Raw genomic sequence first — 23,351 nt, 5'->3', positions numbered from 1 at the left:
TCATTGTCTCCGGATCCGAGTGCCGGTGAAAGTGGGTCGCCCAGACGCCGGCTCTTCAAGTGGCCTGTCTGCGTTCATCAGAACACGGTACGCATAGTTCCAAAGAAGCACGTACAACAGGGATAAAATTAGAGTAGCGAAGCTTGCACAAAGAGGAAAACGTTCAAGGAGCTTGCCACGACTTGTGATGCCCCAGGCCAGGCGACCTAACCAACGATGGGAAGCTCTTGACCTGGCTTGAGGTAGCCTGCATGCAGAATAAGATAGAGATGTAAGAGTAGACAGCCAAGAGTAGATAGCCAAGACTAGGCAGATTTAACGTAGAAGAGTCAGCTTAGGAAAAATCATTTACCATTCGCTTGGGTTTGCTTATCTAGAAGGCTGAGGGAGGCTAGTATAATCGAGGTAGCATATCCCGTCGTGACCATGCTTGCCGCCCACTTGGAATCGAAGATCTGAGTCTCAACTATTCGTGCTCTAGATCCAGTCCTCCTCAGTCAGTCATATATGCTTGTAAGATAAGCATATCACTAGAACTTACACATTGAGGTTCCACAGTCGTTTAGCTCGGAGACTCCCTACCTCTCATCATGTTACACACAGCCTATAGCCTAGGTACCGTACCCGAAACAAATATAGCCACCAAGACCAGATAACCAACAAACGATGAAACTATCACCCATTACAAAGCCTTCTTTTCACAAAACCGTGATGAGGGGGGGGGGGGGGGCGGGAGAAGCGGGTGCTACCGTTCCGTACAGGACCCAGCCACGGCGCCCAGCCTATGAAGCACCATAAAATCCAACATAGTCGAAACGTTCACCAAGGGAAAACACTGGTGCAACAAACGGCCAGGATACCCGTGCCATCCCGCTGGCTCCGAATATTCCCCCGCGGACGTGTCAGTACCTATTCTCCGACTCCCTTCCTTGAGGTAGCAAAGAGCCGCACACAGGATGCCACTCACTCACAAAACCTCAGTCATCACAATGTGCGAAGCATGTTGGAAATCTTTATTTTTTTTTATCAACGATGAAGCCACGAGTGGCTCATCAACACCAAATTTCATATTTTTATCCTAGCTCGGGGGTATTCCTGAAAGATAACAATAGGAGCTCGCGCTCCTGTGCCCATGTATCATTAAATGAAAATCACAAAAAAGAATATCTCGCAAAAGTTTGTTCCGGCCGTAGAACGCCTTGCTCGGTGACCGTGGCTTTTTTTGGTGTACGCAGCCCAAATCAAAGATCCAAGTAATTACTCCGTCGCTCGTAACCGGTGAAAGTAGCACTTCAGAGGCAACTGGTTATACCTAGCTCGAGGTCTTGCCTGCCATGCTCGCCTTCGTCTATTTTGATTTCATAACATGTTGGTAATTGTATTCGTGGAGATGTCGGAGGGGAATGGAGTGCTGGGTTGGGCTCAGATTCGGCAGCACGCCGATAGGTGTCCCCGACTAAATCGTTCACCCCACAAAGTAGCCCGTCGAGTCGACAATGATGACTCTCTAGATCGGATCTACGGATCTAGTTCTCTGCAGCAACGTTTTGTGAAACCGCAGTGCTGAAACTGAACGCCATCGAGCCTTACGAGAAACGGGGGTCTCAGGCGTATCGAATCCTCCATCCCCTCCCTCCGCTACAGCGTCGAGACTCAAAGGGTTGAGACAGCCGCACGAGGGAATGTGGCGTACAAAGGGGGGAGGAGAGGAGGCGTTCAACCGATTTCTTCTTAGGGTTTCCCACTCAGCGATAGATCTAGCGATTGGGTGATGTGTGGCGTTCCTTAGTCGTCATCCAAGCTTCGCCCGCCGCATCACCCGCTCGGTTCAGTCTGAGCGTGGTCGGGGTCCACCTTGGCCAGACGATGTGCCTCGGCTGTGTGGTTTCGATAGTGTAGTGCGCTTGATTTGTAACCCCTCTTTCAGGTGTCCTTTGGCCATGATCCAATCTTCGCGATCGTTGTCGGCAGGGTGGGATCCTCGTCGCAATTCGTGCCGTCCCATATCTTTGTGCTAAATTCTTGTGTAGCCCACGGGGCTTGGATGTTTGGCAATGCCAGTGATTTCTGAGCCGCCGAGAGACCCTTGATCGATGAATCGTCCTCAAAGTTGGTGATATCGAAAGAGTCGTCGAGGGTAAGCTGACTCGCCTGGCTCGTACTCGGTTGGTGGCCTTGATTGGGAGGGACCCTTTCGATTTCGACGACTACCTCCCGCGTTCTGTAAATCGCCATCTTGGGCTGTCCATCTGCATCGGTAGCGTTCGCGGCACCTATCGAAGGTCTCCTACTGCTTGGGCCGGAGCTGACGGCAGCGACGTTAACGCCTCGCAGTGCGGGTATCTTTGGCTTCGCAACGTTGTTGAGTTCGATGGGATTCGGAGGCTGGCTGCTGATCGTAGCATCGATGCCACCAACGGGGCGACCTCTCGCGTAAGTGGGTAACTGCAAGCTGTACTCGGATGGCTGGTACGAGTCTCGGTTGTTGCCGTTGAAGTCGGCAGCAGAGAGAATGCCGAGATCGCGTTTCCGAGCAACCTTTCCAATCAGCTCGGCCATCGACATCTCGATCTTGAGCTTGACCATGTATGCCAAAGGGTGGAATTGCATATAACTACAGAGCAACGTTAGTACGCGGTACACACTTACCCAAAATCCATCGCCATGTCCACAATGAGAATTTGAGTTTCGCGCAAGACCACCTACACAAATGTGTTGTTGAGACTCATCATCGCAATGATGAGCACGTCCATGCTCAAAGAAAACCCAATGATGAACATGTTGAACTGCGTCAGTCGCTTGTACTTCGTCAGGCCGTGGGTGACCAAGTTCTTCTGTACGATGCGGACGAAGTAAATGTTGAGCGCGCCATCGACGATCAGGTAAATGACCTTTTCGCAGCGATCCCACCACTCGTTGATTTCGATATATCGTTCTGATACCTGTAACCGAGCCGGCACCCAAATGTTGTAGACGGAAATATTGATGGCGGTAATCAGTACGGCGACGCCCACTTTAAGTCGCCATGCCCGCTTCTGGTTGGTAAGAAGAATGGCGCATCGATTAATGATAATTTGGAGAAGAAATTGAACCTGGAGAGCCCAAGTGGTCACTGTGGTGGTCAGTGGATGGCCCAGCAGACAAGGTCGTACAAAGTAACTTACAGATGCAAAAGTAGAATGCAAAGCTGAACATGTCGGCAGTAAGTATCAAATCGACAACATCTTGAAGTAGTACTGATGACTTACCTTGGCGGTATGATGCCCTTGAGATGCAGCCAACATATAATGCTGAAGATGGTACACACGAGGATCTCTAGCCAAATCATCCAGATGTAAGAGTTCCGGTAGATACGATCGCCTTGCCGCCTGTACATGGCGGTGGTCTGCTTGATCGCCGTCCATACTGTGAGCCAGCCGAAGCCGAGAGTGAAGCCCCAGGCCAGAGATGCAATGACCATGTCATCTTCGGAGACCTCTTCGAGCTTGAAGTGTGGGGAGAGGAGGGTCATCATGATTGACCAGCCTGAACATCATAGCAGCGAGGCTGAGACATTAACAGATATTATTCCGTATTTTGCTTCATGATCGGAGAAGGTGGATGTTAGTGGATAGTTGAGATGAGAAGGGAAAAGAACTGACAAAAGGGATTAAACAACAGAACTTACCGATAGCATGGTCAACAAAGAGTGGTTCCACGACGTCATGCACGATTGGAAGTGAAAATTCGGAAAATGTCTAGCAGGGTCCCGATCTGACTGTTCGAAAAGTTGGGCTCGTTCGTGGCCGGTTCAAGAACGGAGAGCGGACGAGCACAGGAAGGGGGCTGAGAGTTAGAATGCGCAGAGGGCTGGTGTTTTTGAGGCGAGCACTTTAGGCTAGCAGCAAACACTCAGAGTAGCGTTGCGATCGGACCCAAGACGTCGTGTTTCATGGGCGAGTCAGGGAACGGTACACGCACAACGGTACGGATGGCGTCGCCTTCAACGAGCCAACACACACTAGCACTAGAACGTTTTTTCACTGCAGCATGGAAGAAAACCAGCCTTCTTCCGCAGGTAACCCACGCTGGAAGTAAACGGCGGCTTCATCCTTCCAAGGCGAAGCCCAGTCGGGGTAAGCGTTAACGCCAGAGAAGAAACCATGCAGCCCCGGCCATTCCGATGGGAGATGAGGATCAGAAGTAACGTTCGCTAGTGGGTGCTGTTTTCCCCCCCCATCGCGAAAACGCAAAGCATGTGAGCAAAATGGTCATCCTCCAAAGGGCAATTCCAGTCCCCCAGTCTCCTGCTGGAAGAAGATGGCCCTTGCTGGCTGACAACGTGGAGGGAGCAGCCAAAACTCTGCTGATGGTGCCAGTGGAGAGCGAAGCCAAATATTGAACGACATGGAATGCGAGAGCGGCAGAAGATCGGCCATGGAAGCGGTGAGGGACATGTCTGCAGCTGCTTAAGGCGTCGATCCCTGGCAAGGTGCCATTGGGACATGACTTGGTCGTCGGCATTAGGGCGGGCGACTTAACCCCAAAAGAGACTTTCGTGGCTGCGAAGCTGAGGGATGAGAGGCCCAACGAAGGGAGGGAGTGGGCAGAAAGAAGAAAGCTTGGCATCTGATCTTCGCTGCGAATTCTGCGCTTGGGGACTGTCTTCTCGTCAGCGTAGAAACGTACATGGACGAATCGAACACGAGATGCTACTGTTGGCTCCGGGATCACCCAAGCCGGTCTTTTCTTCTATTTCAAAAGCCCGTACGGATAGTTGAAAAAGAAGTATGGGGAGCACGTGGCTCGTGCATCTGGAGTCAAGAAGCTGCTCGGATTAGCCCTGAGCTGGCGGAGGTGGCCGACAACCTCCTGTATCTTGAGGACAAAGCAGAGTTTCTTGATGCTTCGCGCGAAACTCCCACCCTAGATTGGCAACGTATGCTTCTCAGGAGTTAATCTGGTTCTGCAAGAAGACGGCGGGAATGCCGCGGGCGCCGTGTAACCATCTCGAGGTTTCCTGATCAAACCCCGTAAAACCTCCTGGACGAGCCGTAGTAGCGGTGCCGGATGTTGCACTCCGGGCACTGGAAATTGTCCAAGTAAGGGCCATTTCATATTAACAAGACTTCGTATTCCCTCAGGCGTCGGGATACATGGATGTGCTTGTCGGAAGTGACTGTGAAGGTTTCGACCCAAATCTAGCCCATGGAACGTGCGCCGACTATCGTCTTGGTAATTGGAAGATAAAATCCGCGGCTGCTTGGGGTTTGAAGAGATGGAAAGCTTCCATTGCATTTGCCGTCCTCCTGGCTCCGCTTACGCATAATAGCTATCCGATATTGGAGGTTTCGGGCAGTTATCTTGGAGCACGTCGCCCCCATCCTTGACGTGAGGTCATATTGGTGTGGCAGGTCGGCTTTTTGTTGGAAGGATTTAAACGCGCGTTCTGGGAACGTTCCATCGAAAAGACGGGATGCATGGATTAGCGAGCCGGCACGGATCTCATCTCCTTCCTTCTTTTTCTTTTGAGCGGGGAGATTCGGTGGAGTTCGGTATCTCGCAGCGTTGCAGTAAGGCGCAAATACAGTGTTGGCGAAAGACACATGTCTCTGCATACAATCGCATGCTGCAGTCATACCGAAAGTTGTCGGCATAATTAGCCCCCCTGCCAAAAGTCCATATCCGTAGGGTACTCGAGTCATCGTTTGCGGGGCATCTGAAGGTTAGCGGCATGCAAAAGACAAGCAGCGCACTGGAGCCAGAACATCACGTAATGGTTTGTGATGTCGTTGTGAGTCTAGGTCGCACCGAGGCTATGGTTCCTTTCCCGCAATATGTTCGGCTAGAGGCTGATTGACAAGAAAGAAAGCTGCGGCATTGAGCCCCTGAGGAGCGGGCCGTCCGCAAATCTTCTCGAAGCCGGGTTTCACGATGGGGCTAGTTCTCCCATCTTGGCTCCAATGGCTCCAAGATTAGCTCGAGGTCCTAACGCATGGGGATGACATCTTTCTCGGTCGTTGGCCGCATCAACCTAGCGGAGAGACCGGCAGCGATGTCGGCAGCAATAGCGGTAGGGTTGTCGTGCATACGCGGGGGAACCACCACTTCATGAATCAAGTCGTGATGATTTTGTTCGATGGACGACACATGTGCGACAGATGTGCAAAGGGGTGGGTATCGATTGTAGAGAGGTCCAATTACCTGGCCGGTAATAGGAAACATCTTTTCCCGCCATCTTCGGGGCCGATTAGTCGAACGCCAGTCTGTCAGCCCGGCAGCCGATTAGCTTTTCGGCGAATTACAAGAAGCTTCTTATTGACGTTCCGGTGGCATACCACAGTAGTCCTGGACGCGTGGGAATAAGAAGGAGTAAGCAGATGTTGGCGAGTCATTGGACTCAGTCTAGCCGCCTGTGAGGTTTCTAGTGGTCTGGCGAGATGGGACGGACAGAACGACAACACAGAAGGTTTTCCAAGTGTCCCCACCATTATCGAATGGCGCACCGAGAGCCGAGAGGTTTGGTCGTAAGACGCGAATGAGGTAACATTCGGGGAAAACTCCGGCGTCTGTCAACTGCCGTATGGCGAGGAGCCCGGATCTGTCATCTGTGTTTCGAGTATGCATGTCGGCAGCATCTACTACAATTAGTTAGTAATCTTCGGGCCGCGGGCAACTAGAGAGTTTCAGTAACGGGCTTTGAATCTAAAGGTTCGACGACGTCCCATCCGAGGCCTTCGCTCGCCGTCTCCAGGAAATAAGTTGTCATCCAATGTTGTGGTCCAAGTCATCTAACAAGAGGTAGTTGTAATTCGAGAGCAAGTGTATACGTGCGTAGCAAGGCAGTGAAGTTGGAATATCGGATCGGCGATGTGCAGTGGGATGGATGGAGTGGAACGGTGGGAGGCTGTGGAGTCGTGGAGGAAGATCCCAGCAGGTGGAGAATGGCATCTGTGCTCGCTGCCCGCTGCCCAGGGAAGAGCTTGATGCGCACATCACCCTCCCATTTCACGTAACAGCCTCTCAAAGGTGTGGTCGGTCCATACCATGGACATTATTCACAGTCAATTACAAGCTCCAGCTTTATCAACTAAGATTAAGCTCTTGTATTACTATGGTGTCATTCCTTTTCATGTACAAGCACGCCAAAGATATCTATGTACCGGACCCCAGTTTTGCTCTCGAAATCAACTGCAAATGCCATAACCGGGTTGGCACCCAGCACCACAGTAGAGATCCGAATTACCACACCATCCATTCTTGCTGCAGCATTGGTAGTCACCGTTGCCTCGGCAAGTAGCTATTCCTGCACCACACGCACCGTCTCTTGCGACCGGCAGCCCTGAGCTCCCACCGCTGCCTGAGCTACCGCCGGAACTACCACCGGAGCTGCCACCAGAGCTGCCTCCTGAATTGCCTCCTGAACTGCCTCCGGAGCTGCCTCCGGAGCTGCTTCCCGCGCTGCATGTGCCAAAGCCCGGCTGGCAACCCGTTCCGCAGTAAGCACTTGTCGTCCCGCAATATCCATATGCACTGCAGCAGTATCCGCTACCGCAAGATCCAACACCGGGACCGCAAGAACCAGGCTCGCCGGGATTGGGCTGTGTCGGTGTTGTCGATGTTGTCGGTTGGCTAGAAGATGCTGTCGTTGTTGATGGTGCCTACTTGTTTGTCAGCGGGGTGATACTCTGTCTGGAATTCGTTCACCTACTTGGCAGCTCGCGAGTCGCGTGTCTGCTGCAGCTCCCTGCAGCCAAATTTTCATGGTGGCCTGGAAAGATTTGCCGTTATAGGGGTTGCCGTCACCGCGAGTTGCCTCCCAAACAGCCACGCCTCCGAAAGATGGCCGGCAGTAGTACGCGCTGATGAGATTATTTGCCTGCTGATGGGTGATATAGTTCCCAGCATTGGCGGCATCTGAAGAACCAGGTAGGGTGATGAACACCTTTGCGTCTCTGCTTGGGGTGTTCGATAGCCACTGAACCCAGGCATCGAACGTGAACCCGGCTTGCTGATATGTTGAACCAGGGGTGTAGGATGGGTTGCTAGCTGCCCAAGTCGCAGCTGAGCAACTAGGGGTGTTGTAAAATTGGACAAAGATCATGTCGAACTTGGCGGCGGAGATCATCGCAGCCATGTTGGCATCTGGAACGACGCATTGAGGAGCGCCAGTCAGGTAGTATTGCTTCGAAGCTGTGGCATAGAATGTACGCAGAAGGGTCACTAGGGCAATGTAGCCTTCCGAATTGTCTGCAGGTAGCTAAGCATCAGCTGCCATTCATGGAACGCATCGACCAGGGGACGGCGAAGATGTTAACACACCTGTGGATGGATGCTCTATATCCATATCGAATCCGTCAACCTCAACCGCTTGCCCGTTGTAATCGAATGGACGAGGCCCTGTCCAGTTGGGATCTTTCGGTCCGAACATGTACCACAAGTAAGTTGCCAGGAGTTCACCCTCGTTTCTGCCTGTGAGCTGGTATGATACCACGCCACCTCCGAGTGACAGCAATATCTTCTTGCCATACTGCTGCTGGCATACTGGAATCTGAGCGTTGAGACTAGGGCAATTTGACTGCAACTGATCTTTGGAAGGGTCGATGACACCGTTGAAGCCAGGACCTGGGTAAACTTGGCCGCCGCATCGATTACCAAAGTTTGTTCCAGGGTATCCGTTTGCCTGGGCTGGGAAAAGATGCACGAACGAGAGGACAATTACATCAATCTCGGGCTGCTGGCATTGGTTTATTAGGTCGCCCTGATTCGGACCTTGCCCCTGTTTCATTGTCAGTCTCAGAGTCACGAAGACGATTTGAAAATGAGTCTTCTTACGTAGTAGACAACAACATTGTTTTTCGAAGTTGGATCGAAAGCTGCAGAACACCATGAGACTGCTATGCTCAACAAGACGAACATCCTGAACAGCGCCATTGCAGCAAAGTGGTATATGGGGAATCAAGGGCAGACAAGCGAAAGAAAGAGACAGAAGAGGACGACAGGTTTCTGACAGCCAATATTGGCTTGAACACAGGAGTCCTCGTGATGCTGGAGGCAATGCGGACTTCAGTAACGATGACGTCGGCGCCCAAGTCTAGGACACTGGGAAGGCGAGTGCAGTTGCTGGCTGCTTCTCCATGATGAACGCATTTGGAGGGTAGTTCTTTCTCTAAATAACATCTAGAAAGTAAAGGGACAATCGCACCTCCCGCAAGTTACATATTCCATCTTCCAAGAGCCAGGCGCAGACCCCCTCCATCACGGCTCCTCCTTCTCTCCTGCGGTCCTGCCGTGGGCGGAAAGTGTCCAGAAAAGAAATGCGGCGGGAATAGTCCTCCCTCCCCGCTGGGCGTTATTGCCATGCAGAATTCCGCGACAGAGTCCGATGGCGTCGTCAATCCAACTTTCCCCGTCACGTTCCCTCTTTTCTGCAAGGGCGACCGTTACCCCTTGACTCATCCTGCCACCAAAGCCGATAAAGGGCAAGATCGCGTGAAGAGGGGGTTGGAGCCATCCTCTACGCGACGCGTCAAAAATGTGCAGGATCTACTGGGTTGACTATCGAGGTTGATTTCAGCGTCATTTTGAATGGTTCGAAGACCATCACTCCTTTGCTTCGTGTAACCCCGCGATCGAGCCTTTCCGGACGGCCGAAACATTCGGGGCTTTCGGTGGGGCCGTGCCGCCGAGACCGCCGAATGCCCCACCGAAACCGCCGACCGAGACCTGAAGACTCCGTCGCACACTTGTTGCTGCCTGCCTTTATCCAAACTTAAAAGAACCTCGATTCGTGATGATTTCATCTTAGACACCATCGACTTCAGAACGACGAATATCAAATATGGACCTCCTCCCTCAGACGATGCGCTCTCTCGTCGCACCGAAGCACGGCAGCCCTGTCGGCTGGGAAGTAGCTGAAGTGCCGGTGCCGACCATTACCAGCCCCACGGACGTGATAATTCGAGTAAAGGCTGGAGCTGTCATGAAGGGCGACTGCCAGAGATCTCAGGGTTCTCCGATCGTTGCGCTACGCAAAGAAAGGTACGTTGAGTACTGGCCCATGGGCCAAAACCTCATCTGTAGGGCTAACAACTTGTTGTCTTCAGTTTTCCCATCAAGATTGGCTGCGAGGGCTCCGGTATCGTCGTAGCTATCGGCGCGGACGTAAAAACCCTCAAAGTAGGCGACGCAGTCTACGGGCTGTGCTTCACGCGGCCAGCCTTCAGCATCCCCGACCCAGGCTTCTGCTCCGAGTACGCCGTTGGGCCGGAGAGACTTTTCCTGCCCAAGCCGCCGCATATGAGCTTCGAAGAGGCTGCATCTCTTTTGGGATACACCGTCACGGCGTATCAGACCATTAGACGCGGACTCGCCATCGCAGGACAGGAAACGCTAGAAGGCAAGACCGTCTTCATTCCCGGAGCCCTGAGCGGTGGAGGCTTCAGCGCGATCCAAGTTGCCAAAAATGTCTTTGGCGCCAGGAAGATTATTTCCACGGTTTCGACTCCTAAGATGAGCCTCGTTGAGCAGCATCTTCCGGGGATGGTTGATGAACTGATTGATTACACCACTACGGACGTCGGCTCTGTGATACCTAAAGGAAGCGTGGACTTCATGTACAACACGCAGTGGAATACTATGGGTCCCGGAATACCTCTTCTCAACCCCAAGACGGGCATACTCATGTCTATCGCATCTATTCCCCCGCCAACCTTGACAAAAGAGCTCCTTGGGCCAGCACTGGTTCCCTTCTGGGTTGTCTGGGTGTTACATTTAGCCCAGCTTTGGTACTCGTTCTTGTTACGCGGCACCAATATCAAGCATGAATTCGTGTCTGGCAATCCCGAGAACAGAGAGGACTTGGAGAAGGCTGGGGAGCTTATCGCTACTGGCAAGGTCAAGGGCGTCTTTCGAGTAGTGGACCTGGCGGACTTGAAATCGGTGAAGGAAGAGTGTGAGAAGGTGAACAGTGGCAAGGGAGGGATTGGAAGATGCATAATAAGGGTCGAGTCTTGAAGAACCGTCTCATTCGAAGCTTACGACACACTTTCTCATCAACATCATGCACATAAGTTAATGCAGATACATCAAGGAATCGACATCTCATCTCACTATGTTTCTTAGCATTGCCAAGTAATAGGATCCATTCGATTGCGCCTCAACAGACCCACATCTCATACTCGGAATTAAAGGCCGTCGACAGAATGAGAAACTGTCATTGGCTTGGTATCGAAGGATTCGTGTACGTAATCGTGTCGCATCCCTCGATTTAGCCCAGGTGGCGCCCATCAGCATTCAGATTGATCCAACGTCAATTCAACTTACCAGGACGGCGGTAAATGGTTTGAGAGGTTCATCACACGTCTTTTCGCAATCGCATTCATGTCAAAGGACCAATCCCTCCGCCTCCCAGATGGCCGCACCCTCAGCTACACCACATTCGGCATCACCCCACAACCAAACCAACCAACAATCTTCCACTTTCACGGCCTCCCAGGCTCCCACCACGAAGGCCAACCCGTCCATGAAGAAGCCACCAGGCGCAATATCTGTGTTGTCGCCGTAACACGCCCGGGCTACGGCGGTTCGACCTTCCAACCCAACCGCACAATCCTCTCCTTCCCGCAAGATGTCCTTCACCTAGCAGACAGCCTCAAAATCCAGCGCTTCGCCGTGCTAGGTATCTCCGGCGGTGCTCCGTACGCCCTCGCATGCCTGCACTCCATTCCGCCACCACGGCTCTCCGGCGTGGCAATCGTCTCCGGGATGTTTCCGTCGGAGCTAGGTCTGAGCGGCATGATGCTCATGAACCGCCTGCTCTTCAGCATTGCGCCGTGGTCACCGGGTCTCATTGAGAGCATCGCCGACTGGGAAGTGGGGAATCTCGCTCGAGATGCTGAACACCCGGAAAGGCTCGCCCGAGCGACGGCTGATGCCTTCAAGAGTCGTCCGGTTGAGGATCGGGAAGCGCTGTACGCCGATGATGGCAAGATCTTGCGGGTGTTGGAGCAGAGTACACGCGAGGCATTTCGTGAGAGTAGTCGTGGATTTGCGTGGGAAGCGAAACTATTCGGGAGTCCTTGGGGGTTCGAGTTGAAGGATTTGGTTGTACAGGAAGGGAAGTTGGTTATCTGGCATGCGAGCAAGGATGTCAACGTCCCATTACGGATGGCCCAGGAGGCAGCGGGGATGATTCGAGGTGCGGAGCTCAGAGTCGTTCAAGAAGAGGCGCACATCAGTTTGATTTCCCGTCGGATTGTAGAGGTGGTCGATAAACTTGCAGAGATGTTGAGATCCTAACTATTCGAGGTAGGCAGACTCAACATGCCAACACGCCAATAGTCCAAAAGTCTAGCATGCCAAGAATACTTTCGGGTAGGCTAAGGGATGCTTGTTACCTCATGGATGGAACTGTGTTCTCTATCTTCGATTTGAGAACCCCGACTTGCAGAATGATACGATGCGTGCATGCAATGCCTGCAATCCATGCCAAATAAGTCGACCATCCGGTTGGTTTGCTTCCTAGAAAACGACAACGCCGGGTACGAGACCCGCTGTTGCTGCGTTGACGAACATCTGGTTCGTTCTCTAACTCCGGATAAAAGCGAGGCAGTGGGTCTTGGAACGCGAGAACTGATTTCGGATGTGATATTTCATGCATAGACCGGCGACTTGCACCAACACCGGATAGTTCCCCGGACCTTACCGCTGGCAACATGGACCCCTCTTTGCCCAGGTTGACAACTTAAGATACCTTGATCTCTCACTTGCATCCAAGTGGCCCAGCTCACAGCCTCTCTTTTGTTCCCATTCGTTGCTGGTTTCCGGAAAAGACACTAAACTCCTAGAATGACAGCCTCAACTCCCACTTCTCCTTCGCCAGCTGTGGCTCCGAGGTCGAACTCATCTTCGCCAAGAAGGAACGAAATTGCCGAAAATGACCATGTCGCTATGCAAACCGAAAACAACCAGATCGAAGTTGACGATACGGCTAGTGTTCGTGAAGCCTCTCAGTAATGATGGATACCTAAATGAAGATGTTGCTCACATGTACGACAGCTCAACGAGGCAGTATCATCCATTGACGATCGGATGCAAGTTTCTGCCTTTCACGATTCCTTTCTATGCGTGTATGCTGACTGCCATTTCCAGTTCGACTTACACAGCGTCTCTATCATCTAGTGTGGTGGACTATCCTACCGAGAACGGTCGGCGTTACCACGCGTTTCGAGCGGGCAGTACGTGACGGTTACTCGTTTCGTTTAAATTTATCCCAGCAGCTGACAGCTCAACAGCGTACCTTGGACCTAACGACGAAGTAAGAAGAAATCTGTAATTGTTCAAGAAGTGCCGTGAACCGACTAATACGGTTCCAACCGTATAGAGCGAGATGGACAGACTAGACTTGAATCACATGTTGATAATGAAGACAATTGGCCGAAAGCTTTTCCTGGCTCCGATTCCGCCTCAGAGTATCCATAGAATACTTGACATCGGCACCGGCACGGGAATCTGTATGTCTTTATGATCAGTAGCACGCTAACCGTATCATGCTGAATCGAGTTTAGGGGCTATCGAGGCAGCGGATGTGTTCCAAAACGCAGAGGTATTTAAGCGAGATACCCAACGCCGAACGGTTGTCGCCTAATACCTATTTCTGACTATGCGTGTAGATTCTAGGAATCGATCTGAGTGCAATCCAGCCCTCATGGTATGAGCGATACATGAAGGCGATATTCTACTTAGGCAGAGACGTGTTCCGCTAACAACTTGAGAACCAGGGTGCCGCCCAATGTGAAATTCGAGATTGACGACGTTGAGAGTCCTTGGGTCAACGAACACAAATTTGACTTCATCTTCTGTCGGTACATGGCGGGCTCCATCGCAGACTGGGAAAAGCTCATTAAGAACATCTTTGAGTACGTTTCATCGCGATATAACATCTCCCGCGGCTAATCAGATGTGAAGCAACTTGGCCCCCGGAGGTTGGGTTGAATTCCAGGACTACGATATTTCTATCGTCTCGGATGACGGCACGTTGACCGAAAAGCACCATACTTCCAAGTGGATGAGTCTGCTCATCGAAGCATGTGTTAGCGTTGGGCGTGATCCTCGCCCTGGACCCAATATTGAAGGTTGGGTCAAAGACGCTGGATTTGTCGATGTGGTCCATCAGAGATTCAAGATGCCTATCGGTCCTTGGCCAAAGGACCCGCACCACAAGGATGTCGGTATGACGAACTTGATCCAGCTTCTGGATGGACTGGAAGGCTTCAGTCTGCGGGCCTTCTGCGGCATCCTTGGCTGGACGAAGGAGGAAGTCTTGGTGCTTCTTGCTCAAGTGCGCACTGAGTTGAAGTCTGGGAGCTTCCATGCTCGTAGTGCAATGTGAGTCAAATCCATCACTCACGAGGTGAACACGCAAAGTGCATTCACTAACTTCTTTCCAGTCATGTGGTCTATGCACAAAAGCCGGAGGAGAAAACGGAGGACTAATGTGAGATAGGAAATGGCGTTCGAGATGGGTGATCTTGTCAATCTGATCTGGCGATGTGAATCGAGAACCCTTTTAAACTTGACCATCTCGCACCGAGCCACTCTACATCTTATGGAAAGGTCTCCCGTACTGCAAATCACATGCACTCTTCCCATGCACCACGATGTGGCTTAAGTGCGGCTAGGGCAATGGGGCTGTCTAGCAATCGCGCGATCGAATTCAAAATGCGGGTAAACTAGCGTCTGTTCAGGGCAATTCCGGGTGAGACATCACATCTGCTAACGGGGATCTCGAGGTATGGTGCTCATTTATAGGTACCGGATGGAACCGATGAAGATCCCGCTCCGGCAAACTAGGCCCGATGCGTCTTCAAGCCCGCTCCCGTTCGATCCATCCGGGCTGATTCTCCAAGCCATCGACGCCCTGGTTGCTATTTGACGAGAGTCTCGCCCCAGACACCTCACCGAAACCGAACGATGGTAGCCGGAATCAAGCGAGACTGTCAGCCTGGGAGAGGTGGCTCTTTGAACAGCCATGCCGCCGAGATGGACCCTTTTGCAGCCATGTCTCGTGGACCTTTTGTCTGGAATGCGTGTTATTCGTTGCCAGAGTGCAACGAGTGATGGTTTTAATGGAAGACCCCCTCTCTAACCTGTCTGATGGTGCTATCCTTTCTCTTGAAAGTGTTTTTCGGGTGTCACAAAAACCGTCAAGGACGCGCCATATTCGATTTCTTGGCGTTCACCAGAGATCAACTTCGAGATTGCTTATCAGAGCCACCGCCGTTGATTGACACCATGCGGACAACCTTGGTGGCCCTTCTCGTCGGTGTGACGACAATCTTCGCCCAACAGCCAACTCTACCCGATGTTCCCGGTCTTTCACTCGACGATAATCCCCCATGCGCTGTAAGAAGACTGGAACCACCCCATCGACAACTAGATACGGCGGTGTTAATTTGAAGTGAAGCTGCCTTGCCTCCTCGGAGGCCTCAATCAAACGAACTGCCCCACGAATGATCAAACATGTCTGTGTCAGGATGACGACTTCATCAAATTCGTGGAAGGATGTGTTGTTATGAGCTGCCCGCTGAAATACGCCATCAGTAGGTCTCAGTCCGCCCCAGTGCGTAAGTTATCTGTCTGACGTCTACTTCAGTCACGCAAAATATCACCTGGACCGCGTGTGATTTCCCTCTGCACAATGAGGTGCCAGCCACGAAAGTAGCTCGGATCGTTCTGTTCGCGATGCTTCCAACACTCGCCATCATCCTTCGGCTGATAACGAAGTTTGCTCGGTTATCGCCGTGGGGCTGGGATGACTATACTATTATTGTGGCATACGTGGGTCGCCGACCAGTCCGGAAAGGCCTGACCAAGACACTAATATGATGTTTGAAGATTATACTTGTGGCGTACGTGTCATTGCACGTCTTTCGTAAGCCACCGAGAGATTCTCAACTCCAAAAGTGCGCTGACATGATTGAACAGTCGAGGATAACGGTGCCGGCAGAGATCTATGGACTCTCAGTGACTCAGAGATTACCCATTTCTTCAAGGTATTCGACGCCTGCCGCGTCTCCGCGGACGTCATATCGTCTGTACGACTTGCACCAGGGGCTATTGTTGCTAACATCAAATCTTATAGGGCTTTTATGCACTACAAACATTATATCATTCCTGCATCGACATTATCAAGGCATCGATTCTCTTCATGTACCTTCGAATTTTTCATCTGCCTGGCGAAAAGATCACCATTGCGTTGTGGGTCACGCAGGCCCTTAACCTCATGAACGGCGTCATCTTCATCTTCGTTGGCCTGTTCCAGTGCAATCCCGTGAGTCTTGCATGGACTTTCTGGACAGGGGATGCGACTGGGAAGTGTTTGAACATTGTATATCTCGCGCTGGCACACGCAGGGATAAACATTGCGCTGGACGTTTGGATGCTCATTCTACCACTGACACAAGTTTGGGGCATGAATCTGGCTCGCCGCAAGAAGTTTGCGATCATGTTCATGTTCAGTCTCGGTCTGTTGTGAGTACCTTAGCTTAATATCCATCTCATAAAGCACCGCAGGTTACTGACATATTCGGTTCAGTCTCACAGTTGTAAGCTGCATCCGAATCAAAGCAATCTTGGACTTTAGGAAAGATCCGCTCAACCCTACCGGTAAGCTTCTGACTGCTTCGCTCCACACGATGAAGCCTGAGGACTGATGCATTTTACTCCATCGCAGTGGCCATGATGCCGAGCGTCATTTGGACGGACCTTGAGCTTTACGTTGGAATTTTCACAGCTTGCATACCGACTCTTCGTCAATTCTTTGTTCGGTTCATTCTTCAACAGTCAGAAAAGAAGAAGCGTTTGAGTTCAGCTGCGGCTGAGTATAGAAGCTCAATGCTCACGCCCAAGAAGGGCGGGTCGCAGCAAATGAGCGAGCTCGACACCATAGACGAGAGCAGCCACCATAATTCTCCATAAAATCATAGTATGAGAGTAAGATTTTAGGACTTACCTCGTCCGTATGTATAATAATTAAGTGCAGACTTAATGTTGGCATATGTAGATATCAAAGATTAAGGTTGCTACCCGCAGTGGAAGAAGCTGAACCGCCTTTTCCTCTGGCTATCTTATTCCTATGGAATGTTCCTTCGTGGAATCTGACCACCTTGATTGATCATAGCCTGAATCTTGTCGTTTATATATTGTCGCCGCCTAAGTATTTATTCGAGGATAGAGAAGGTGAAAGGAAAAGTGGCCATCTCTCCAGAAACTCATTCGTCAGATCGTGGGCTCCTGCATTTAAGCGCAGCTTCATCAAACTACCTCGAAAAATGATTAAGCCTTATCGGTGATATACGTGGTATAATGATGACTGCTCATATTGCCAACTCTTTATCTAAGCGGCCCTGACTTCCAACACTGGGCCTCGCGTCATCCCGTTCATCTACTTGCTATTGCTTTCCTAACTCATGAAAGTACTAGTGCCTTGTGTGAGGTAGTATGGTCTTGGTATGGATGGGGTTAAAGACTCATATTCAATCCTACAGGGGACAGAAATAGTTTCAACGCAGGCTTGCTCTCAATATGCGTGTTTGCCTTTGCAATTGTGCCTCCGCCAGCCCTCCCATTGTCCGGGAGGCAGGATTCAACAACAGTTTGCCCATTTGGCTCCAACATTTGCAACAAAATTGGCATGGGCAACGACACCATAGAACCTACCAACAGCTCAAGAACCCCAAAACCCGGATCTCAGAGCGAAATTCTAAAATGAGGCTAAGCTCTTTCCCCCTTTTCTCCCTTCGTCAATGACCATCTACTTCAGTTATAGCTCCTTCGCTGCACTCTCCATGTAGCATTCTGAGCTGGCGACCATCATCTACTCTCATCTCATCATCTTCCATCACAACCACCAGCTAAAACTCTTTTCTTCACGATCATGGTTCGGTCTTCTTCCGACTCCTCTCAAGCAGAATACTCTCACAAGGCCACTGTGGCTGCCATCACATCCTACTATGAACTTCTCGCCCGCGTACACCCTGACATTGTCTCTTCTCTCGAGTACCCTCCCTCCGGAGGATGGCCTCAGATTACGTCTGAATTCTTCTCCATCTTGGGCCGAAATGATACCGTCATTGAGTTGATGCGGCACATTCCGTATTTCACTAGCGATCGGATAAGCTTCATGAAATCAAATACACCCCGTAACTTCGCAGACGTATCTTTCTGCAGAAGGACCCATGAAGAAAGCCGCGCGTATAATGAGGAAGTGCGGCCTGTCCCTCAGGACAAGATTGGTGCCAATCCTGACTACTCTCCTGAGGGCGGAGGAGTGCCGATCACATCCAGCATGTTCACCTTGGCGGTGCTGGCCGCAGAGATACAAGAGGGCTTTGATATCCTTCTTGAGACGGAACACAACATCGTCATTGTGGTCAGAGTTAGAGAGGAACCCCACACGGGTAGGCACCGATCCCTCCCGATGCGGATCATATCAAATGGGGCGGAGATGATGAAGACGAGGCGGAAGATGAAAAAGACGATGAAAGTAACGGAGAGGATAGTGAAGACAGTGAGGAGGATGTCGACATATATACACTCGGTCATAATTGGAGATATTCGCCGACCTATCGCATCAATACATTTTTCAAAATGTGTCAAGAGCAATGGAAGGTTATGAACTGGATGTCAAAAATGGAATGGGCTGGCCAGATTGGGAAGAGATACCGGTCCGCAGAAACAGAGCTTGACGAGACATACGGCGATGGTCTCAGGCAAAAGATCATGCGGGAAGCTGGCTGGCCCGGTACAGGGGAAGAAGTTGGCTTGGGATGGGACAAGGCAAAGGCAGAGAAACAGATGATTGAGCTCATGTAGATTTTCAATGATGGCAGTTCCTACGCTTTGATCGGTGATATATCTGTGGGATTCAGCATTGTTTCGGCACTGCTTGTATTTGTTTTTTAGCTACCGTTTGAAACTGGCGGATCGGGACCGCTGACCAGGCTCCGGGCCGGACGTGGCGCGTGCACGCGCGGGACGGAGCGAGCACCCGCAACGGCAGGTGAACACAGCTTCCGTTGGTATGGAAGCATCCATACATCACGTTAGTTGGTAATCTGCTTCCTTTAAGCATCTAACCTCCTGAAAACGTTTGCTACTCTGATATAGTTTGGGAAGCGTCTGGGAAGTGAAGTTGCTGTCGTATTCGCTAAAATCATGCATGCATCGTTGCTGAGTCCACTGCCTTATCGCTCTTAAGGTCCTTAGGTAAGCCCAGACCACTTAAAGTCCAGTGGGGCTATCACGTACATAACGCGCCTCGACCATCAAAAGACGCGTCGCGCCCGGCACTCCCTAGCATCATTCCATCTCGCACACTCAACTTGTCACAGGCAAATGGAGATATTCCATTCGATCTGATCCCCGTCAGCCCGTACCATCCTTTCCCGACTCTGATACAAATACGACATCGTCAATTCGATCATTCTGCCCCGGTTATCTCAGGCAGCACCGAAATTACCGCCTTTTATTTTCCAAGAGTTCTACCTGGATCTCCAGACAAAGATGGCTCACAAGCGCAAGCGCTCCGAATCCGAACTCGTCACCCTCTTCCCCTCGCCAGCTCGCTCCGAATCCAGCATCGAATCCTTCGAGTCACCAATCTCTCCAAGCCCCATCTATCCTCGCGCACATGCGACGCCATCGCACCTCTCGAGTCGCACAATGAAGCGCTTCCGCGACAACAGGCCCTCGGAGGAGCAAATCCATCGTAAGTCTGGTCTATGGCGTCAATCGAGAAGGGCAACATAGCTGACAGCATACCTCAGAACGTACTCTGAACATGCTTTACTCCGCACAGCAACACAACCAGTACCCAGCCGACGCAGGCCACGAGACGAATCAGTCCGAACCCTCACCCGTTCCTGCCGCCCGCAACAGCCAGAAGTCCCTTCACAGCTTCTGGAATATCAAATCGGCCGAGCCCAGGTGCCCCGCCTCAGCTCCGTCTGTGGACCAGAGCGCGCTGTCGCCGATGAGCTGCGACGACTGCGGCGCTGGTCTTGGTGCGTCGGATGGCGCTGCGGACGGGATGGATATCGACGATGGTTACAGCTACGGCGTCGATCACTCTTGCGGTGCGTGCAGCAGGCACGTGTGCTCGCATTGCTCCGTTACAAACCTCGGCGAGCAGCGGCGATGCTTGAGGTGTGTTGGAGTTGCAGCGGGGGCGGCACGAAACGGCTCTGGATGGCCATCCTCTTCGATGTCTATCTTCTAAGTATCACAGCCGGGCCGCTTCTGGGCATCATTCTTTTCGGCGGCGCATTGGGTTATACACGTCAATGGCATGCCACGCCATGGCAGTCAGCCGTGTGTGGTTCTGGGAAAAGGCGTTTCTGGCTTGCTGTATCATGATTCTCAGGTAATGGCGTTGGGGTATTTCATCGTTCAGGAGATACCATAGGATATCGTGCATCACAATTCGAATTCAATCTGCTCATTCACTCAATAATGAGCTCATACTCAGCCGCACGAGCAATCGACGATGCTACGTACTGCGTCTAGAGCACCATGCATGATATGGACCGCGCCTCTTCAGGGGATTCCACATAAGAGTGGCACTTTGGCAGCGTGATCCAAATCGATCAGCACGAAGGTTCTCGGATAACCAATCACTGTATTATTCAGGTGGAAACGAAGCCGTTCAGTCCAATGATATCCCAGTGGAAGGCCAAAAAACCCGGCCAAGGTGTGTGGCTAGGTGCAGCCGCCTGCATACGACGTTCTGAACCAACAGACGACGGCGGCAGCCTATCGCAACAACATTTGCCGCAGAGATCCGTTCTTTCCCCTCTTCCGAGAAACTCCTAGAAGGCGGCCCAAACCTGCAAGTTTTCCAACATACCTAAGTGACGGACGGTTCCTGCTCATCGTAGTGAAGAAATCAATAGACAAAGCCCTACTCTTGCTCCCAAGGCGCCTCTGTCACTTACTTTCATTGCACACCAACAAACGATGGCCGAAGCAATCGGTCTCGCGACAAGCGTGATCGCCGTCGCCGAAGTCACCGGCAAGGCCATAGGCCTCACTCTCAAAATTAAATCGCTCTGGCGCGAAGTCAAGAACGTCCCAACAGTTCTTCTCGAAAAGGCCGAAGAGCTCCAAGATCTCGACGATTATCTCAAAGATGCCGAAGCTCAGACTGCGAGCAGTCCTATATCTAAATCGATAATCAACGATGAGATTATGCAAAAGTCGCTCCGGCGAGCCCGCGCCGCGTTGGTAGACATACAAAATACAATCGATGACCTCAGTCTTCAGATGTCTGATCCGCGGAAGCACCGACGCAAATTGACTGCTGCAAGGTTTCTCTTACAGAAAGATACAATAGAAGACATGGAACGAAAGCTCGACCGAGCTTTGGAACTTTTCAAGGTGGCTCAAGGAACCTATTGCACGTGAGTGAATACTGGATATTTAGGTACTGAATTCTTCCCAGAGCTTGGCTGATCTGAGGTGAGCAGAAAATTGACTATGCTTTCCACGGCCATCATATTGGAACGGCTCCCGAATTGTTTGAGTCCTTCGGAAGTCACGGAGAAATCATCCCAAAAAGTCGAGGTGGCAGAATCCTTTAACCAACACAGACCAGTTGTTGCCAACATAGCTGGCAAGGACAACCTTGATATGTCTCAAGGCACAACCGCGATTGGAAGGTTTCGTCTTGGGTTTGGAGACGACGTCTTCCGGATTTCACTCAGATCACCCAGTTGGCTCGGCAGCAAAGTGTACTCCGCCATGTGCCACAAGAGCATGGTTGGGTGGCAAATCAATCTTACAACCTACGTGGTAATCAACTCGTTCCGCGGTATTGAAGACGCCGTGAAGTCCGATGATCCACAGGCTCTCATGAAACATCTGCGATCAACATCACTGACACCCTTGGTTGAAGACGAAAAGGGGCAAAACTTGTTATATGTACGTGGATTCATTTACTCGCTCGACCAATGAAACGTGATTGACACTAATCTGATGTAAGCTTTGCGCCGAAAACCGATGGCTTAATATTGCGAAATGGCTTCTTACCTTTGGGTTGTTTTCTGGTTCTTACAGCAGCGAAGAGAATGATTGTTTAGAGTTCGTATTAAGAAAGTATCATTCTACGGACGCGAATATGCTGACTTATTGCAGGGACTCGCGATCAAGAAGCCTCATCTTTGAGGCTGCCAATAAGTTGTGGCATCCTCCAGACTCGCATACTCCATCCGACTTGATTACACTGTTCGCTTCACACGCGGCGGATGGAGAAACTGGTGTATCAGTGGAGTGGATGGGGTTCATCGCAGGCCTTACAGACTTTGGTAATTTTACCAGGCTACTTCATTCCAAGTCGCCGGCGTCCAATCCAAAATGGTTTTACTTTGAATCGAGACTTCGCTTTACGTATAGCGGAATACGTGGCTCTGTTTGGACATTGAGGCAACTTACTGCTGTCCTTCCGGAGCTCAAAAGCCCCACAAGAGAGCTCGTGGTGTCCTGGCGGCTCGCAGGGAGGAAATATCTCATACCGAGCCTCGTTGCATCGGGGATCGGGGCACGGGCTGCTCGAGCCCCCCGTGGTTATCCTGCCCGTTCACATTCTGTTAACGAATATGCGCGTCTAGCCGGCCAGATCATCGCACTGGATCCCGAAAGCCTCATACAAGCTGCGACCACACGCCACAGAGCATCGAGTGCGCTGCACATGCTGATGAGAACGCTGCTTAGCAACTTCCAGCCATGCTCGACAGACCAAGCGGACCACATCATACAATCGACTTTACAAGTCTGGGTGAAGATGCTGCATGGCAACAAGGTGAATCTGCTACAACATGGTCGTCAGTCGCGAACGACCTACACCGTGCCAAGACGTCATGTGCTTCCTGGATGGTCGTTTCGGTTGCTTCAGAACCCCAGCGAGCCGCGTAAGCGCAATAAGAAACGTAATCGAGAGTATCGAATCGAATATATTGGCATCAGTTACGGTCCCTTGCCAGAACATTGGAGAGTATGGTGGACGGTAGACTTTGAGTGTTATGCGGGTGAGTTTTGGAGAATGCTCGAGGATTCTGGGATCAAAATTCCAGGAAGCTGGGTGGATGACACAGATTTCGGCGATAAATCGACCAAGCTTGTGCCATCATGGGCGCATGAAGGAACTGGTCCGTTGATTTGGTCTGAGTATCGCAAGATTAGGCCGCCTATATAACAAGGGCACACTGTCCCTAGAAGCGACCTTTGTCAACATGACTCTATTTCGTAAGGCATTGGTTCACTCAAGCCCACATTCGGTGGTCTCACGACATGCAAGAGATACGTTGCCAAAAGCA

At 51.3% G+C, this 23,351-nt stretch overlaps 8 protein-coding genes across 8 annotated transcripts; 5 read left to right on the top strand and 3 right to left on the bottom strand.

Moving 5' to 3' along the window:
• Positions 1-1,923: 1,923 nt before the first annotated feature.
• CCOS01_07147 (uncharacterized protein) lies at positions 1,924-3,514 on the bottom strand (the record flags this gene model as incomplete). The annotated part of the gene is made up of 4 exons (XM_060455314.1): positions 1,924-2,614; positions 2,707-3,112; positions 3,165-3,187; positions 3,249-3,514. 4 exons carry the CDS (start codon positions 3,512-3,514, stop codon positions 1,924-1,926), a joined length of 1,386 nt encoding a protein of 461 aa, XP_060315014.1.
• Positions 3,515-5,180: 1,666 nt separating this feature from the next.
• On the bottom strand, positions 5,181-5,684 carry CCOS01_07146 (uncharacterized protein; the record flags this gene model as incomplete). The annotated part of the gene is made up of 1 exon (XM_060455313.1): positions 5,181-5,684. The coding sequence occupies one exon, from the start codon at positions 5,682-5,684 to the stop codon at positions 5,181-5,183; it is 504 nt and encodes a 167-aa protein (XP_060315013.1).
• Positions 5,685-6,384: 700 nt separating this feature from the next.
• Positions 6,385-8,913, bottom strand: CCOS01_07145 (chitin recognition protein; the record flags this gene model as incomplete). Its single annotated transcript, XM_060455312.1, has 5 exons — positions 6,385-6,620; positions 7,301-7,640; positions 7,691-8,229; positions 8,302-8,758; positions 8,815-8,913. 5 exons carry the CDS (start codon positions 8,911-8,913, stop codon positions 6,385-6,387), a joined length of 1,671 nt encoding a protein of 556 aa, XP_060315012.1.
• Positions 8,914-9,820: 907 nt separating this feature from the next.
• CCOS01_07144 (methyltransferase domain-containing protein) lies at positions 9,821-14,475 on the top strand (the record flags this gene model as incomplete). The annotated part of the gene is made up of 12 exons (XM_060455311.1): positions 9,821-10,020; positions 10,086-10,941; positions 11,308-12,217; positions 12,975-13,029; positions 13,132-13,217; positions 13,275-13,297; positions 13,364-13,493; positions 13,548-13,585; positions 13,653-13,690; positions 13,761-13,898; positions 13,948-14,367; positions 14,430-14,475. 12 exons carry the CDS (start codon positions 9,821-9,823, stop codon positions 14,473-14,475), a joined length of 2,940 nt encoding a protein of 979 aa, XP_060315011.1.
• A 798-nt stretch (positions 14,476-15,273) lies between these two features.
• CCOS01_07143 (CFEM domain-containing protein) lies at positions 15,274-16,959 on the top strand (the record flags this gene model as incomplete). The annotated part of the gene is made up of 8 exons (XM_060455310.1): positions 15,274-15,384; positions 15,446-15,581; positions 15,635-15,819; positions 15,877-15,913; positions 15,967-16,076; positions 16,124-16,512; positions 16,577-16,647; positions 16,715-16,959. The coding sequence occupies 8 exons, from the start codon at positions 15,274-15,276 to the stop codon at positions 16,957-16,959; spliced, it is 1,284 nt and encodes a 427-aa protein (XP_060315010.1).
• Positions 16,960-17,917: 958 nt separating this feature from the next.
• CCOS01_07142 (uncharacterized protein) lies at positions 17,918-18,855 on the top strand (the record flags this gene model as incomplete). The annotated part of the gene is made up of 3 exons (XM_060455309.1): positions 17,918-18,135; positions 18,211-18,440; positions 18,641-18,855. 3 exons carry the CDS (start codon positions 17,918-17,920, stop codon positions 18,853-18,855), a joined length of 663 nt encoding a protein of 220 aa, XP_060315009.1.
• Positions 18,856-19,545: 690 nt separating this feature from the next.
• CCOS01_07141 (uncharacterized protein) lies at positions 19,546-20,260 on the top strand (the record flags this gene model as incomplete). Its single annotated transcript, XM_060455308.1, has 2 exons — positions 19,546-19,750; positions 19,809-20,260. 2 exons carry the CDS (start codon positions 19,546-19,548, stop codon positions 20,258-20,260), a joined length of 657 nt encoding a protein of 218 aa, XP_060315008.1.
• Positions 20,261-20,997: 737 nt separating this feature from the next.
• CCOS01_07140 (uncharacterized protein) lies at positions 20,998-23,230 on the top strand (the record flags this gene model as incomplete). Its single annotated transcript, XM_060455307.1, has 3 exons — positions 20,998-21,440; positions 21,630-21,960; positions 22,022-23,230. The coding sequence occupies 3 exons, from the start codon at positions 20,998-21,000 to the stop codon at positions 23,228-23,230; spliced, it is 1,983 nt and encodes a 660-aa protein (XP_060315007.1).
• Positions 23,231-23,351: the final 121 nt, after the last annotated feature.

The sequence above is a fragment of the Colletotrichum costaricense genome, assembly GCF_030867565.1.
Source record: "Colletotrichum costaricense strain IMI 309622 chromosome Unknown Scaffold_6.1, whole genome shotgun sequence".
In the NCBI taxonomy this organism is placed as follows: domain Eukaryota; kingdom Fungi; phylum Ascomycota; class Sordariomycetes; order Glomerellales; family Glomerellaceae; genus Colletotrichum; species Colletotrichum costaricense.
This window is presented reverse-complemented; position numbering and strand designations above follow the sequence as displayed.